This window comes from Scyliorhinus canicula, chromosome 21 (genome assembly GCF_902713615.1).
Source record: "Scyliorhinus canicula chromosome 21, sScyCan1.1, whole genome shotgun sequence".
In the NCBI taxonomy this organism is placed as follows: domain Eukaryota; kingdom Metazoa; phylum Chordata; class Chondrichthyes; order Carcharhiniformes; family Scyliorhinidae; genus Scyliorhinus; species Scyliorhinus canicula.
Genome location: NC_052166.1, coordinates 19,950,544 through 19,967,363, shown reverse-complemented (window position 1 = coordinate 19,967,363; position 16,820 = coordinate 19,950,544). Strand labels below are relative to the sequence as shown.

Sequence of the window (16,820 nt, the reverse complement as noted above, 5' to 3'; positions counted from 1 at the left end):
TTTTTCTTCCGCCGCCGCCACGGCCTCCACCATGGCGGAGGCGGAAGAGACTCCCTCCACCGCCCATGCGCCGGTGGTGACGTCAGCAGCAGCTGACGCTCCGGCGCATGTGCGGACCGGCGAAAGCCTTTCGGCCAGCCCCGACGCCGGGCGGCGTAGCACCAGTTTTGGTGCCATCGGCGGAGCGGGAGCCACTCCGGCGCGGGCCTAGCCCCTAAAGGTGTGGAGAATTCCGCACCTTTGGGGAGGCCCGACGCCGGAGTGGTTGGCGCCACTCCGCTACGCTGGGACCCCCCATCCGCCGGGTAGGGGAGAATTTTGCCCCAGTTCCCCTCCATGGGAGATTCACTGGAAAGCATTCACTTTTGCCCAGGTTCAATTTGTATTCCCGAGAATGAGCCAAAACTCCTAAAGCAGTTTCATTAGCTCCTCGACTTTGGAGGGTCTGTCACATACAACAACAAATCATCTAAGTAGAGAGAAGCCCTACGTTCCCTGCCCCTCTACCCCCCCTCCATCTAATAGATTGCCTCAATGTTATGGCCAAAAGGCTCAATTGCCAAGGCAAGCATTAGCAGGGACAAATGGTTGGGGGGGTAGTTCACTGAAGTTGGCTGTAAACCTTTCTTTGTTCAGTTTTGATGGTGGATTTGGCGGCCATCTTGGGTGGGCCTGGTGTCGGCTCTCTTTGAGTAGTTGTTGGACTGCCAAGGGAAGGGCTGGGTGGGGCAAGTCTATCATTCGCGATTTGACAGTAGGTCCCGGGAAGTACACTGTCCCCTTCCCGCCAGCGCCTCCTCCAACAACGTGGAGGCCGGTTCCTCCGGGGAGCTCTGTATCTCCTTCCTGGCAAAATCCCGAACCTGCATATACCTAAACACTTCTCCCTGGTCCAGCCCATACTTCTCTTCCAGCTCCCTCAATCCTGCAAATCGACCCCGAAGAAACAAATCTTTCAGAGTCTTAATCTCCTTCTCTTCCCATTTCCGAAAGCTTCCGTCCCACCTCCCTGGCTCAAATCTGTGGTTCTCCCGTATCAGCATTTCCCTCGACTCTGCCCCCAACCCGAAGTGTTGGCGAAACTGCCTCCAGATTTTCAATGAAGCTATTACTACCGGACTCCCTGAGTATTTCCCCGGAGCTATCGGGAGCGGGGCAGTTGCTAGTGCCTTCAACCCCGATCCCCCTGGGGACCCACTGGGAATCAACCCCTCTGACCCAGCTCTGCACCTTCTCCACATTCGCCGCCCAGTAGTAGTACATCAGGTTCGGGAGACCCAAACCCCCTGCCTGCCTTTCCCTCTGTAGCAGCACCTTCCTCACTCTGGCCACCTTCCCTCCCCATATAAACGAGGTAATCCTTCCCTCAATCGCCCTGAAAAAAGACTTTGGCAGGAAAATCGGTAGGCATTGAAAAATAAACAGAAATCGCAGCAACACATTCATTTTAACCGCCTGCACCCGACCTGCCAGTGACAGAGGGAGACCATCCCACTTCGCCAGGTCGGCTTTCACTCTCCCCACCAAACTAGTGATGTTGTATCTGCAAAGCCTTCCCCACTCCCGGGCAACCTGCACCCCCAAATACCTAAAGTGGGTCCCTGCCCTACGGAATGGCAGTCCACCAACCCCTGCCCCCACCCCCGGCTGAGACACCACAAAATACTCACTCTTGTCCAAGTTCAGCTTGTACCCAGAGAGAGACCCAAATACCTGCAGCAACTCCAATATTCCTCCTATTGACGCACTCGGCTCCGACACATACAGTAGCAAGTCGTCGGCATACAAGGACACCCTATGCTCTATACCCCCCCCTCACTATTCCTTTCCATGCTGCCGAACTTCTTAATGCGATGGCCAACGGCTCAATCACAAGCGCGAACAGCGGGGGGGGGGACATAGGACATCCCTGCCTCGTCCCACGGTGGAGAGAAAAGTATCTCGAACTGATATTGTTCATGCGGACACTCGCCCTCGGCTCCTTATATAATAACTTTACCCAGTTCACAAATCTTGGTCCAATCCCAAACCGCTCCAGCACTGCCATCAGGTACCCCCATTCCACCCGATCAAACGCCTTCTCGGCATCCAGTGCCACTAACCACCTCTGTTTCCTTCCCTTCCGCCGGTGCCATAACGACGTTCAAAACCCTCCTAATATTCGAAAACAGCTGCCTCCCTTTCACGAACCCTGTCTAATCCTCGCCTATCATCTTCGGGAGGCACCCTTTCAGCCTACCCGCCAGTACCTTCGCCAATACCTTTACGTCCACATTAAGAAGTGATATGGGCCTATACCACCACCCTCCGTCGGATCCTTATCCTTTTTAAGCAACAGTGAAATTGATGCCTGCCCCAAGGCTGACGGCAGCACTCCCTTCCCTATCGCCTCTTCAAACATCCCCACCATCAGGGGTGCCAACTTATCCTTAAATTTTTTATAATATTCCACCGGAAACCCATCCGGCCCTGCCACCTTCCCAGACTGCATCCTCCCAATCGAGTCTTTTATCTCCTGCTCCAGTATTGCTCCTTCTAATGTAGCCCTGTCTCCCTCCCCTAGTCTCGGGTACTCCAACCCATCTAGAAATTACAGCATCTCACGGTCTCCCCCGGGTGGCTCAGACCTGTACAACGTCTCGTAGAATTCCTCACAAACCTTGTTTTTTTTTTTAAATATAATTTTTATTCAAATTTTCACAAAAAAGAAAACAGTAACAGAAAATTCTAAGAACAAAAAGAACACCCCCCCCCCAATACAAAAGAGAAAAAATAAATAAACGCCCATCGTTGGCAAAGATTTAACCCACACAAAAACAAAGAAACACCCCCCCGGCTGCTGCTGACCTTTTGATTTTACTGTTCTGCCAGGAGATCTAGGAATGGTTGCCATCTCCTGAAAAACCCCTGCACTGACCCCCTTAGGGCAAATTTCACCCTCTCCAATTTAATAAACCCCGCCATATCGTTGACCCAGGCTTCCACGCTTGGGGGCCTTGCATCCTTCTACTGAAGAAGAATCCTCCACCGGGCTACTAGGGACGCAAAGGCCAGGAGCCTGGCCTCTTTCGCCTCCTGCACTCCCGGCTCCTCTGCAACCCCAAATATTGCGAGCGCCCAGCCCGGTTTGACCCTGGACCCTACCACCCTCGACACCGTCCTCGCTACGCCCTTCCAAAATTCCCCCAGCGCTGGGCATGCCCAGAACATGTGGACATGGTTTGCTGGGCCCCCAGAGCACCTAATACACCTGTCCTCGCTCCCAAAAAAACGGCTCATCCTTGTCCCGGTCATATGAGCCCTATGCAGCACCTTAAACTGTATGAGGCTAAGCCTCGCACAAGAAGAAGAGTTCACCCTTTACAGGGCATCCGCCCACGTCCCCATCTCACCCAGCTCCTCCTCCCATTTACCTTTCAGCTCCTCCACCGAGGCCTCGTCTACCTCCTGCATCACCCGGTATGCTTCCGAGATCCTCCCCTCTCCAACCCACATCTCCGAGAGCACCCTGTCCTGAACCCCACGCGGCGGCAGCAGAGGGAACCCCGCCACCTGCCAAACGTCCTTACTTGCATGTACCTAAAGGCGTTCTCCGGGGGGAGCCCAAACTTCCCTTCCAGCTCACCCAGGCTCACGAACTTCCCGTCTATGAGCAGGTCCCCCAGCCTCCTGACACCTGCCCTGTGCCAACTCAGGAACCCGCCATCAATTCTCCACGGAACAAACCGGTGGTTCCCCCGTATCGGGGACCCCATCGAGGCCCCCATCTCCCCCATTGCCCCCAAATCTTGACGGTAGCTGCCACCACCGGGCTCGTGGTATACCTCGTTGGAGGGAGTGGCAACGGCGCCGTTACCAGCGCTTCCAGGCTCGTGCCCACACAGGATGCCATCTCCATCCTCTTCCATGCTGCCCCCTCCCCGTCCATTACCCACTTACGCACCATCGCTGCGCTGGTAGCCCAATAATACCCACAGAGGTTGGGCAGCGCCAGCCCCCCCCCATCCCTGCCCCGCTCCAGAAACACCCTTCTCACCCTCGGGGTCCCGTGCCCCCACACAAATCCCGTAATGCTCCTGTTAACCCGCCTGAAAAAGGCCTTCGGGATAACGATGGGGAGGCACTGGAACAGGAACAGAAACCTTGGGAGCACCGTCATCTTGACTGACTGCACCCTACCCGCCAGAGACAGCGGCAGCATGTCCCACCTCTTAAATTCCTCCTCCATTTGCTCCACCAGCCTTGTGAGGTTAAGCTTATGCAAGACCCCCCAGCTCCTGGCCACCTGAACCCCCAAATACCTGAAGCTCCTCTCCGCCCTTTTCAGTGGGAGCCTCCCAATCCCCCCCTCCTGGTCCCCCGGGTGTACCACAAACAGCTCGCTTTTCCCAAAGTTAAGCTTATACCCTGAGAAATCCCCAAATTCCCAGAGAATCCCCATCATCACCGGCATTCCCTCCACCGGGTCCGCCACATACAACAAAACGTCGTCCGCGTAGAGCGACACTCGGTGCTCCTCCCCACCCCGGACCAGCCCCCTCCAATCCCCCGACTCCCTCAGCGCCATAGCCAGGGGTTCAATTGCCAGCGCAAAAAGTAGGGGGGTAGGGGGGACACCCTGCCTCGTCCCTCGATATAATTGAAAATACTCCGACCTCCTCTTATTCGTGGCCACACTCGCCATCGGGGCCTCATACAACAGCCTCGCCCAACTGACAAACCCCTCCCCAAACCCAAACCTTTCCAGCACCTCCCACAAGTACCCCCACTCGACTCTATCAAAGGCCTTCTCCGCATCTAGCGCCACACCGCTATCTCCGCCTCCTCTTCTACCGCCGGCATCATAATAACATTCAAGAGCCTCCGTATATTAGTGTTCAGCTGCCTCCCCTTCACAAACCCCGTTTGATCCTCGCAAATAACCTGCGGCACACAGTCCTCAATCCTCGTGGCTCAGAACTTTGCCAACAACTTGGTGTCCACATTCAAGAGTGAGATCGGCCTGTATGACCCACACTGCAGGGGATCCTTGTCTCGCTTAAGAATCAAGGAGATCAGCGCCCGAGACATCGTCGGGGGCAAGGCCCCCCCCCATCCCTTGCCTAGTTAAAGTTCGTAACCAACAGGGGGCCCAGCAGGTCTGCATACATCTTGTAAAATTCAACCAGGAACCCATCCGGCCCCGGCGCCTTCCCCGACTGCATGTTCCCTATCCCTTTGACCAGCTCCTCAAGCTCAACTGGCACCCCCAGACCCGCCACCCGTCCCCCCTCCACCCTCGGAAATCTCAGCCGGTCTAAAAAGCGCCCCATCTCCCCCTCCTCCGCCGGAGGTTCGGACCGATATAGTCTCTCATAAAAGTCCCTGAAGACCCTATTAATGTCTAACCCCCTCTGCACCACATTTCCTCCCCGATCCTTAACACCACCAATCTTCCTGGCCGTATCCCGCTTACGGAGCTGGTGTGCCAGCATCCTGCTCGCCTTCTCCCCATACTCGTACACCGCACCCTGAGCCTTTCTCCATTGAGCCTCCGCCTTTCTGGTGGTCAACAAGTCGAACTCAGCCCGAAGGCTGCGCCGCTCCCTCAGCAATCCCTCCTCCGGGGCCTCCGCGTACCTCCTGTCCACCCTCACCATCTCCCCCACCAATCTCTCCCTTTCTCTCTGCTCCCCTCTCTCCCTGTGGGCCCGAATGGAGATCAACTCTCCCCGAACCACCGCCTTCAGCGCCTCCCAGACCGTCCCCACTTGGACCTCCCATTATCGTTGGCCTCTAGATACCTCTCGATACATCCTCGTACCCGCCTCCTCACCGCCTCGTCCGCCAGCAGCCCCACCTCAAAGCGCCACAACGGGCGCTGGTCCTTCTCCTCCCCCACCTCGAGGTCCACCCAATGCGAGGCATGGTCCTAAATGGCCAGCGCCGAGTACTCAGCGTCTACAACCCTCACAATCACCGGCCGACTCAAAACGAAAAAATCGGTCCGGGAGTAGGCTTTATGCACATGGGAGAAGTATGAAAATTCCCTGGCCCTCGGCCTCGCGAACCTCCATGGATCCACCCCTCCAATCTGGTCCATAAACCCCCTCAGCACCTGAGCCGCCGCAGGCCTCCTACCCATCCTGTAACTGGATCGATCCAGTGGCGGATCCATCACCATGTTGAAATCCCCCCATTACCAGGCCCCCCCGCCTCCAAATCTGGAATCCGACCCAACATGCACCTGCATCATCCCAATTCGGGGCATATACATTGACCAGCACCACCCACTCCCCTTGCAGCTTGCCGCTCACCATCACGTACCTCCCGCCGCTGTCTGCCACCACACTCGACGCCTCAAACGACACCCTCTTCCCCACCAGGATCGCCACCCCCGGGTTTTTTGCATCCAGCCCCGAATGAAACACTTGGCCCACCCACCCCTTCCTCAACTTAACCTGATCCGCCACCTTCAGCTGCGTCTCCTGAAGCATAGCCACGTCCGCCTTCAGCCCCCTCAGGTGCGCGAACATGCGGGACCGTTTAACCGGCCCATTCAGTCCCCTCACATTCCAGGTGATCAGCCGGATCGGAGGGCCACCTGCCCCCCGTCGACTAGCCTTCACCCTTCCATAATCCGCCACATGCCCGCGCCCCCCGCTCAGCCCGTTCCCCACAGCGACAGACCCCCAACCCGACCCCCTCTGTACGCTCCAGCTCCTTCTTGGCCATTCCAGCAGCAACCCGGTATCCCCTAAACCTCCCCCACCCCCAAAGCTAGGGCCCCCCCCAGCTGCGTAACTCCAGTCATTGTACTTCCGTAAGTCAGCCGACTCCTGCTGACCCCGGCTGCTCCCGCCACCCCAATTACCCTCCCCAGTGTCACACACCCATTCCCCCATGCCGACCCCGCCCCCTGCTTCTCCACCGCGAGAGAAAATCCCACGCCCCCATTCCAAGCCCCGCCAACTCAAAACGCGGGAAGACAGGCACATGACCCAACAGGGCCGCACCCAAACCCGCAACCAGTGAAATAATAAAAATCCCAACATGATATGATAAAACACCCAAGTAAACAGATAACAGTTCCGAAAAGCAGAAAAGAAAAAACAGAACAGCAAAAAAACATCGTCCAATAGAACCAAAAAGAAAAAAGCGAAAGGATATCAAGGAGGACAAAGCCTTCCGGGCTGTGTACAATGTTCCCCAGCCCCCAGTCTTCAGTTCAAGTCCAGCTTCTCTGCCTGGACAAACGTCCAGGGCTCCTCCGGGGAGTCAAAGTAAAGTTGGCGGTCTTTATAGGTGACCCACAGGCGTGCCGGCTGCAACAGGCCAAACTTGACCCCCTTCTTGTGAAGCACTGCCTTCGCCCGGTTAAACCCAGCCCTTCTCTTCGCCACCTCCGTACTCCAGTCCTGGTAAATCCTGATCTCCGTATTCTCCCACTTGCTACTCCTCTCCCTCTTCGCCCAACGAAGCACACACTCACAGTCGACCAAGCGTGGAAAGCGGACCAGCACCGCCCTGGGCGACTCTTTCGGCCTGGGCTTCCGCAGCAGCACCCGATGGGCACCCTCCAGCTCCAGGGGTCCCCGGAATGACCCCGCGCCCATCAGCGAGTTCAGCATCAGGACCACGTAGGCCCCCAACTCCGAACCTTCCAGCCCCTCCGGGAGGCCCAAAATCCGCAGATTCTTCCGGTGGGAGCGATTCTCCATCTCCTCCATCCTTGCCAACCATTTCTTGCGAAGCGCCTTGTGCGACTCCACCTTCACCGCCAGGCCCAGGAGTTCGTCCTCGTTCTCCGAAGCCTTCTGCTGCAGCTCCCGAATCTCCGCAGCCTGAGCCATCTGAGTCGCCCCGAGCCTGTCCAGCGATGCCCTCAACGGCTCCAGGATCTCAGCCTTTAGTTCCTGGAAGGAGCGAGGCAGCAGCTCCTGCTGCTCCCTCGCCCACTGCTGCCACTTCCCTGCCTGCCGCCATCTTGTCCTTGCTGCCTCGCACCTTCTTCTGCTGCAAAGTTGATTTTCTGGTCTCTCCACTTCTAGTCCAGCCTATCCACTGGCCGCCAAGCACAGGGGCTGCGTTCCCACCCGGGGAAAAGTCAAAACAGCGCCGTTGCGAGCCCTTAAAAGAGCCCGAAAGTCCAAAAATAGCGGGAGCCACCGAACGTGCGGCTTAGCACTGCATCGCCGCAACCGGAAGTCCTCAAAAACCTTGTTAATCAGCTGCGGAGCCACCACCAACTTCCCGACCCCATCCCTTACCTGAAGAATTTCCCTTGCTGCTGCCTCCCTCTGGAGCTAACACCTGCTGACCTTGTCTCCATGTTCATAAACTGCACCCATCGCTCGTCTCAGTTGGCCCACCGCCTTCATGGTGGATAGTCGGTCAAAGCTCGCCTGTAGTTCCTTCCTCTTTCCCAGCATCGCTGGGTCCCCATCCTGCGCATAACTCCTATCTGCCTCCAACATCTCATCTATTAGCCTCTGCCGCTCCAACCTCTCCTCTTTGTCCACCCTGGCCTTAGACGAAATTACCTCACCCCTCACTACCGCCTTTAGAGCCTCCCAGACGACTGCCATTAGCACCTCACCCGTACAGTTGAATTTTACATACTCCTTAATTACCTTTTCAATTTTTTCACAGAATACTTGGTTCCCCAAAAGCCCCACATCCAGTTTCCACCCCGGTCTCTGCACTACCCCCTTCTCCAGCACCATATCCACCAATGTGGCCCGTGATCTGACACAGCAATTGCAGAGTATTCCGACCCCTTGACTCCAGCCAGCAAAGCCTTTCCCACCACAAAAAAGTCAATCCACGAGTATACCCCATGGACTGCTGAGAAAAACGAGTACTCCAGTTCCCTGGGTGCAGGAACCTTCAAGGGTCCACCCCTCCCATTTAGCCCAGCTAGCGCCTTTGCCCCCCCCCCCCCCGATGGGACCAGTGAGCGCGGCCGTGATCTGTCCAACCTTGGCTCCTGCACCAAGTTCCAGCCCCCCCACCCACCCACCCAACCCCCCACACACACACAATCAGCTCGTGTGTGTCCAAGTCAGGAATGGCTCCAAACACCTTCTTCGCAAATCCCACATCGTCCCAGTTGGGACCCTATACACTTACCAGCGCCATTAATCTCCCGTCCAACGCCCCTGCCACAATCACATATCTACACCCCTGATCTACCTTCTCCATCTGGAAGCGTACCCTTTTGCTGACCAACACCGCTACCCCTAGAGCCCTTCCATCAAATCCAGAGTGAAACACTTGGCTAACCCAACCCTTTTTAAGTCTCACCTGGTCCTTCACCCTCAAGTGAGTCTCCTGCAGCATTGCCACATCGGTTTTCAGACTTTTAAGATGCGCAAGCACCCTTGGCCTCTTGACCGGACCTCCTAGCCCTCTCACGTTCCACGTGACTATCCTTACTAGGGGTCTCTCAGACCCCCCCACCTTTCTTATCCACCATCAACATACCGCCGGGCCTTGCCCCATAAGCCTGACCCACCCCTGTCCATTGTTAACATCGAACCCCTTGCCCCCCCCCTCCCGAAAACGCCCCCTACCTTTCCCCCTGAAACATCATCCAACCCTTCCACCCCCCCCTCTCGCTCGCCTCGTAGGCCCATTGATGCTTGCTATCCAGGCTCCAATGTCCGCAGCCCTCCTCTCCTCTCACCTCCGTTCACCAGCTGACTTTAGCTAGCTAGTGCGGGTGGCTCCCCCCGCCAAGACATATCATCCCCTTCCACCCAGTCCCAGAGAAAAAAAAACCAAACCCAACAATCCAACCCATACAATTCACTAACATAACATTTAACTGTCGCAACACAGAGCGCCCATCAACCCACCATTAACTTAAACTCTATAATAATGCAAAGAGAAGTAGATTACAATACAAATCCGTAAAAAGAAAGGTATAACATTTATACATTTTCCGGTTGTTCAAACACAGTACACAGTCTCTCTTCCAGTTCCGCTCTTCATGTCTGTCCCAAGCCTTCTGCCTTCACGAACGCCTCAGCCGCATCCGCTGTCTCAAAATAAAAGTCTTTGCCGTTATACGTTACCCTCAACCTCGCTGGGTACACACCAAATCGTTCCCCCTTCTTGTACAACGTCGCCTTCACACGCCCAAACGCCACTCATCTTTTTGCCAACTCCACTGTCAAGTCCTGGTAGATCCGGACCATAGTACCATCCCATAGTACCTCCCGCCTCTGCTTTGCCCAGTTTAATACCTTCTCCTTCACGCAAAACTTATGGAAGCAGATAATTACTGCCCTTGGCTGCTTGTTCACTTTGGGCTTCGGCCTTAATGACCGATGGGCTCGGTCTAGCTCGTACTGGGAGGGGCTCTCACCCTCCCCCATCAGCTCCGCCAACTTCTTAGCAAAGTATTGTGTTGGCCTTGGGCCCTCTGTCCCATCGGGCAAGCCCACAATTCTCAAATTATGCCGCCTTGAGCGATTTTCCAAGTCTTCCAGCTTTCCTTGGAGACCTCTATTAATCTCCACAGCCCTCCGCAACTCATCTCCCATCGAGGTGACCTGGTCGCTGTGTCGTGACATAGCTTCCTCCACTTCCTTCATCTTCTCGCCCTGCTCTCTCACCTCAGCCAATGCCTTTGCCACCACCACCTTCATCGGGGCGATTATCGGGGCGATTGCCTCCTCCACCAGTAACTTCAATGCGACCACTGTCTCCTTTTTCTAGGCCTCCATGTGCCTCGCAAACTGTTTTTCCAGCTCCACCGCCATCACCTCGGTCATCTTCTCCACCGTAAATAGTGCGGCCCCGCTTTGCAGTTCGGCTTCCGCCATCCTATCACCACTTTTATTAGTCTGCTCCCTCAGCGGTGACCCCACGTTTCCTCCTTTCTTCAACGCTGCTTTTCGCATCCTTTAGAGGCTTATTGTTTTTTACTTTCTTTCTCTTCTCTCTCTCCCTCCATCCTTCTGTCCTTCATCAATCTGAATTATTCTTTTTTTTTTAAAAAAAAGGGGGACGGAAAAAAAAACTTCATCAAACTTCTTCAAATTTCTTTAAATCTTCCAGCTTTTTCTTTCTTTTTCCTCTGTACTCATCCAGAACTCCCCTGGGACCAGGTTTCAGCCTTCTTTCTTCCCTCCTAGGTGGGAGCCATCCGATGTGGGACACCCCACTTACATGGTGCCCTGGACTTGGGCCTGCCTCCTCAGCCTCCTTGTAGCTCCACCCCCGCTGCTCTGGCCCCGACGCCGCACTGAGTCCAGCGCCTCAGCCCCCGCCGCCCAACACCCGCACGGGGTTCTTCACCTGTTTTTAAACCGGTCCCGCTGGCTGCTCCCGACGGCCCCAAAGGCCGACGATAGTCGGGGTGTGCGTTAAAGTTCGGGGAAATCCCCGAAAACCGTATGCCTTTTCTTTTATGCTGTCCTTGACTTCCCTTGGTAGCCATTATTGCCTTGTCCTCCCCTTTGCATGTTTCCTCCGCCTTGGGATGAATTTCTGTTGTGCCTCTCGAATAACCCTCAAAAATGCCTGTTCAACTGTCCTCCCTGCTAGACTTCCCTTCCAATAAACTCTGGCCAGCTCCTCCATCATGTCTTTGTAGTTACCTTTATTCAATTGTAAACCGTTACATCCGCTTCCAGCTTCTCCGATTCCAGCTTCTCCCTCTCAAACTGCAGGATGAATTCTATCAGATTGTGGTCACTGCCCCCGAAGCTCAAGTTTCCTAATGAAGTTTGACTCATTACACATCACCAAATGCAGAATTGCTTCTGCCCCAGTAGGCTCGACCATAAGCTGCTCCAAAAAAACCATCTCATAGACATTCTACAAATTCCTTCTTTTGGGATCCACTACCAACCTGATTTTCCCAGTCCACCTGCATATTGAAGCACCCCATGATTATTGTAATATTGCAACTTTTATATGCCTTCTCTATCTCCTGATTGATTTTTTGCCCCACATCCAAACTATTGCCTCGTCGTTCAGTGCTTAGGACAGATGGTTAGTGGAGTGAATCAACATTTGCATTGAAACCCTCAGAATTGGATCATTAATTTAGATCATGCCTGAACTGTACTGCATAATATATTGTCAGTCTGTTTCATTACCTGGCAATCAGCTGCAATGGATAAACTGTAGTGATCACTGAGTTGTTAATCCCCGAGGAAAAATAGTGCAATAAAACTACAACAAACCTACATATAACAGCACCTAAACCTCAAAGCATACACAAAAGAAAACTATTCCAGCAGCAATCAGGCTAAATTGTACACATTCCTAAGTGGTCAAGGATGGAGTCCGCAGCCGTACATCACGTGGTTCCTTACTTATTTGGGCTTATAGCGAAACAGAAAACTCATTCAATGCAGAAAGCGGATTAAATGTGCAGAGCGAAAAAAAGAGAAAAACACAGGTTTGGGCCTTGCCAACTTTCTTTACCTCAAAATCTGAGTCACTGGAGTCAGGTTGTGCAGAGTGGGCTCCTGTGAGAAATGGCATTGGCTGACCCATCTTTGCCATTCGAGAAATTAATTTGGCTTTAGTGGTGTCTGGATTCTAGGAAAGAGGAAGAACAATTGCCTTTAACTGTCAGCAACAACAAGGAAAAGCTAACTCTTTAAATTCTTCTCTATTTCTGGGAGTGAACCAACCGTTGAGACACTAAATTTCAGTTTGTTACTGGACTGTAAAAGTCGAATGGGCAGGCCACAAAGTGTTCAGTTAAGAAATGCGATAGCTTATGAAAGTCATGTGCTGTGTAAGTGTTTGATCGTGCAGTCACATCCACAAACTCTCCACATGCCAAGTGTTCATTTTCAGTCATATCACGTTCCAGGAAAGTCACAGAGGAAGGAGGGAGGAGGAGAGCTGGATGCAGCTCTTCCACACTTCACTGTAGATCAACAGTAGCTGAGATCAGGAACTAGTTGTCGGATTGCTTTTCCAGATTGAGGATTGGTACAGGAAATAAGTGCAAGAGAGAGGGCAGTCGAAACACATTGGCCAAAGGGAAAATGAAAAGATAGTTGAAAAGCAGGCAGGGGTCACAGTGCAACAAGGGGAACTCATACTTACTGCCAACATGTCACTTAGTGAATTTGACTTGGCCCGCACCACATGCTCTCTGAAAAGGTTGAAAAACAGGAATATAGTCATGCTTATTAATAGATTCTTAAAGATGAGCCTTTTCCCTCGTCAATTCCAAAAATATTTCTTATAATTCACTGCATTCCAAAATTATCCAGAAAGCTCCTTTCCCAAATAAACAGAATGGATTTAGTACGAAGCCACAGCCTTCCCCCCCCCCCCCAGTTTCAATTTTACCAAATGTATGCTAAACAGAGGCTGCAGTGTGCAGCAAGGGAAGTTGTACACTGAAGCAGACAGTCCTCATTGATGTGGAGTAGAATCCTATGACATGAGTATTTTGATGCAGTAATACAAGCCAAACAGCTGAGCCACTGCATTCTGACAGAGGCACTGAACTAAGCGCTATTCTATCAAGTGTCTTGCTGTACCAACATCTGCAGCACAAGTTTGTGACAAAATGCTAAATATTTGTGGTTCGAATTCAGGGCAATGTTTTTTATAACGTCTCTCACGGGATACGGGCATCGCTGGCAAGACAAGCCTTTATTGCAGCCCCCCACAATGGTCCTTCTGGAGACCATATGTAGGACAGAGTGACCACTTTGTGGAACACCTCCATTCAGTTTGCAAGCATAATCCCAAGCCATCGGTTGCCTGTCATCTGAATTCCCCACCCTGCTCTCACGGTAACCTCCCTGCCCTCTGACTGAAGTGAAGCTCAATACAAGATCAAGCAAGAGGACCTCATCTCTCAATTAGGCATTTTACAGCCTTCCAGACTCAACACTTGAGTTTAACAATTTCAGATTGTAATCTCTGCACCCATTTTGTTTCCTTCTTCCCCCCGCCCCCCTCCATGTTTCAGTCTTTCTACTATTTTGTTTTTAGACAGCAACTGTTCATCGTGATCAATCCACAGCTGCTCAGAGCACATCTTCCATTTCTTAGTTGTGCCCTTGGCCCAGCAGGGCCAACTCTGGTCATTTAATCGCTCCTTATCACAGAACTTCCCCTTTGTTCTTTTTCCCCACTCTCCTCCACTTGCTTAAAGCCTATCTAACTTTTCTCAGTTCTGATGAAAAGTGATAGACCTGAAATATTAACACTGTTCCTCTCTCCACAGATGTTGCCAAACCTGCTGAGAATTTGCAACATGTTCTGTCTTTTGCAAGCTGTGGGCGGCTCAGCTTCAGAGCATCTGCACTTCAGCATGAATTCTAATATTTTATGCTGTCCTTTCTCACACAGGCAGCTTCAGCAATAGGTCACCAACTCTCAAAATAGAAAACACAATTAACTATACAAAAGGACATTTTAATCAACTTATATTTAGAAAATTTAAGTCAGAGGAGCAGAAAAGGCTGCAAGTTCGCAACATTCTACACCTCCCATACCCAGGCTTTGGAGGCACAGACACTGGTGCTGGGATCGAAGTTTCCATGGCCAGGCTCTCTACACTGGGGGCTGGTGAAGACGCAACTGAATCATGAGAGCTAGTACTCTGCTTGTCGAATCCAGATTCCTTTGCAAACTTTGCCTATGACAGAGATGACAGTAACAAAGTCAGCTTTATAGTACATAAACATCCAAACATCATCTCTGTATCCCTTCTCCTCCATTGACTCACTTAACTGAGGAAGCAACCAAGCACCAATCATTGTTAAGTATTTAGTTCAACTCTCGATGCAAGCATGCAACACCAAGTTGACAGAGCCAAATGTACCTATTCTATGATATTTCAGCTGGTCTTGAAAGGTCAGGATATACAAAACTAAATTCTTAAAGAGAAACACCACACACTGCCCTAAATCGTCATACACTAGTTTTCAGGAAAACTTGCTCTATATTTGCCTATGTGCATTCACCCCAAACTCATCATTGCACAACTGCTCCCTATTATTATTCGCTCACACATTCATTCAATCTGAACCATTCCACTGAACCCACAATCTTCATCAACTGAAATCTCGTGCAGGTCTTCAAAGTTGGTGTCAATTCCACGCACAGTGATCCAACCGAAGAGGATGGAAAGAGGTTACCAGGCTCTCTATTCGCAAGATAACTTGAACATGGTTCAGTCGCATCCCAAAGTGGGGTGAAAACCCTACTTCAAGTCCCCAAACATTCAGTCATCAGACTGCCCAATTACCCATATTAGCTGACACTCACCCTTTTAACCTCCACCTCAAAGATCAGCGTCGCGTCGGGTGGAACCCGGTTGGGTATTCCCTGTGATCCATATGCCAAACTTGAAGGTATGATCAACAGTCTCTTGCCATTTTTCTTCATTCCCAGCATCCCAACCTCCCAACCCTACAAAATACACCAGTTACAAAGTTTAGCAAAAGAAAAACTCTCGACAGTTTAATATGGAACTACAGAGAAAGTAGCAATAAAAGTAACCATGTAGCTGCTGATTATCATTAAAAATCCAACATGTTCAAAGAGGTTCTTAGAAAAGGAAATCTGCCATCCTTTTGTCTGGCTTATGTTAACACCAGCTCCACCACAACATGACTGACTTTCATAAGTGTCTTCAAGTGACCTAGCAAATCATGCCAGAGGAAGTGGCACTAAATGCCAACCTTGCACCTGCATCCAGAGAAAGAACAAAAGGGAAAAGTAAAAAAAGTGTTTTGGAATTATAACCACAGTATGACTGAATCAATCAATAGGGTTACAATGTTGGGGGGCAGGCAGGGTGCAAGCAACATCCCTCTTAAAGGCAAAAGGGGTACTTCCAAAATGCTACAATCACGGCCCGCGAGCTGGATTCATCAAAATCCAGCTTATGAGAGGGTGCCCAGACCCATACAGTTTCCATGCAGAGATCCTTCAACAAAGCATTACAGAATTTGGGAATGTGGCCCGAAGATTGGATGGCAACAAATGTTACACTCCTGGTTACAAAATAAAAGACAAAGTCAAGTAACTGAAGGCTAGTGAGGTTAATATCAGTGGTGGGGAATTTTCTAGAATCCAGAAAGCCTAAGGTAACAAAACCAGGCAGGAACATAAAGGCTGCAGCAGGCAAGGATCCCCACCATCAGTAAGTGTTGCAAAAATTGTACTTTCAATGCTAACAATGACCGTGATATAGGGTCATGTTGGAGTTGAGCTGGAAGCCTATATTTAGAAAGAGAAGGAAAACTGGAGGATGATAAAACAAAGTACACAAGGATGCATGAAGCTACTCTGCAGTTGTTACAAGACACACAATATGCAAAGCTGCAACTTGACCCAGCTCATGGGCACGAGACAGCTACATTATAGTGAATTACTTTGATTATGTGCATTCCAAGATTCTGGTCCCACAGCCCATTCAAATTCTCCCCCCAATATCCATGCCCCAAGCCGCATCCCATTCTTTTCACCGCCAACCCCACCCTACGCCTTCCCATTCTAATTCTGCCCAGTCTTTGGACTTACCTTTATCACCTTCCCAGATCCTATTTTCAGCCGCAGCAACTTGTCTCTGTTTACATTAGTGTCAAAAACCTGAAAAATAGCAATGTTTGAAAGAGTAACTGTGACAAGGGCCATCAAACTACAGAAAACCGATACCTATTTTCCTGGGAACGATTGCTTCAAGAAGTATTGCATTGAACTCTGCCCAATGTGAACCCTAGCACCCCTGAGTAATGCTCGATCTGGGATTTGTCCAGTTTTGACATCAACCACAGGTCAATGAAACACTGGCCCACAGTGGTATTCTCTTCATTAAAATGTTAAAATTGGGGAATATT

The 16,820-nt window shown here is 51.6% G+C and overlaps 1 protein-coding gene across 2 annotated transcripts in view; it reads right to left on the bottom strand.

Moving 5' to 3' along the window:
* fkbp15a (FKBP prolyl isomerase family member 15a) overlaps positions 1-16,820 on the bottom strand; it is a 120,334-nt gene that overhangs the window by 59,665 nt on the left and 43,849 nt on the right. For both annotated transcript variants that reach the window (XM_038781516.1, XM_038781518.1), the window contains exons 8-12: positions 16,504-16,572; positions 15,244-15,387; positions 14,469-14,611; positions 13,060-13,108; positions 12,424-12,540 (exon numbers count right to left, since the gene is read on the bottom strand). In XM_038781516.1, coding sequence (XP_038637444.1) covers positions 12,424-12,540; positions 13,060-13,108; positions 14,469-14,611; positions 15,244-15,387; positions 16,504-16,572 — 522 coding nt within the window. The remainder of the gene's footprint in view (positions 1-12,423; positions 12,541-13,059; positions 13,109-14,468; positions 14,612-15,243; positions 15,388-16,503; positions 16,573-16,820) is intronic.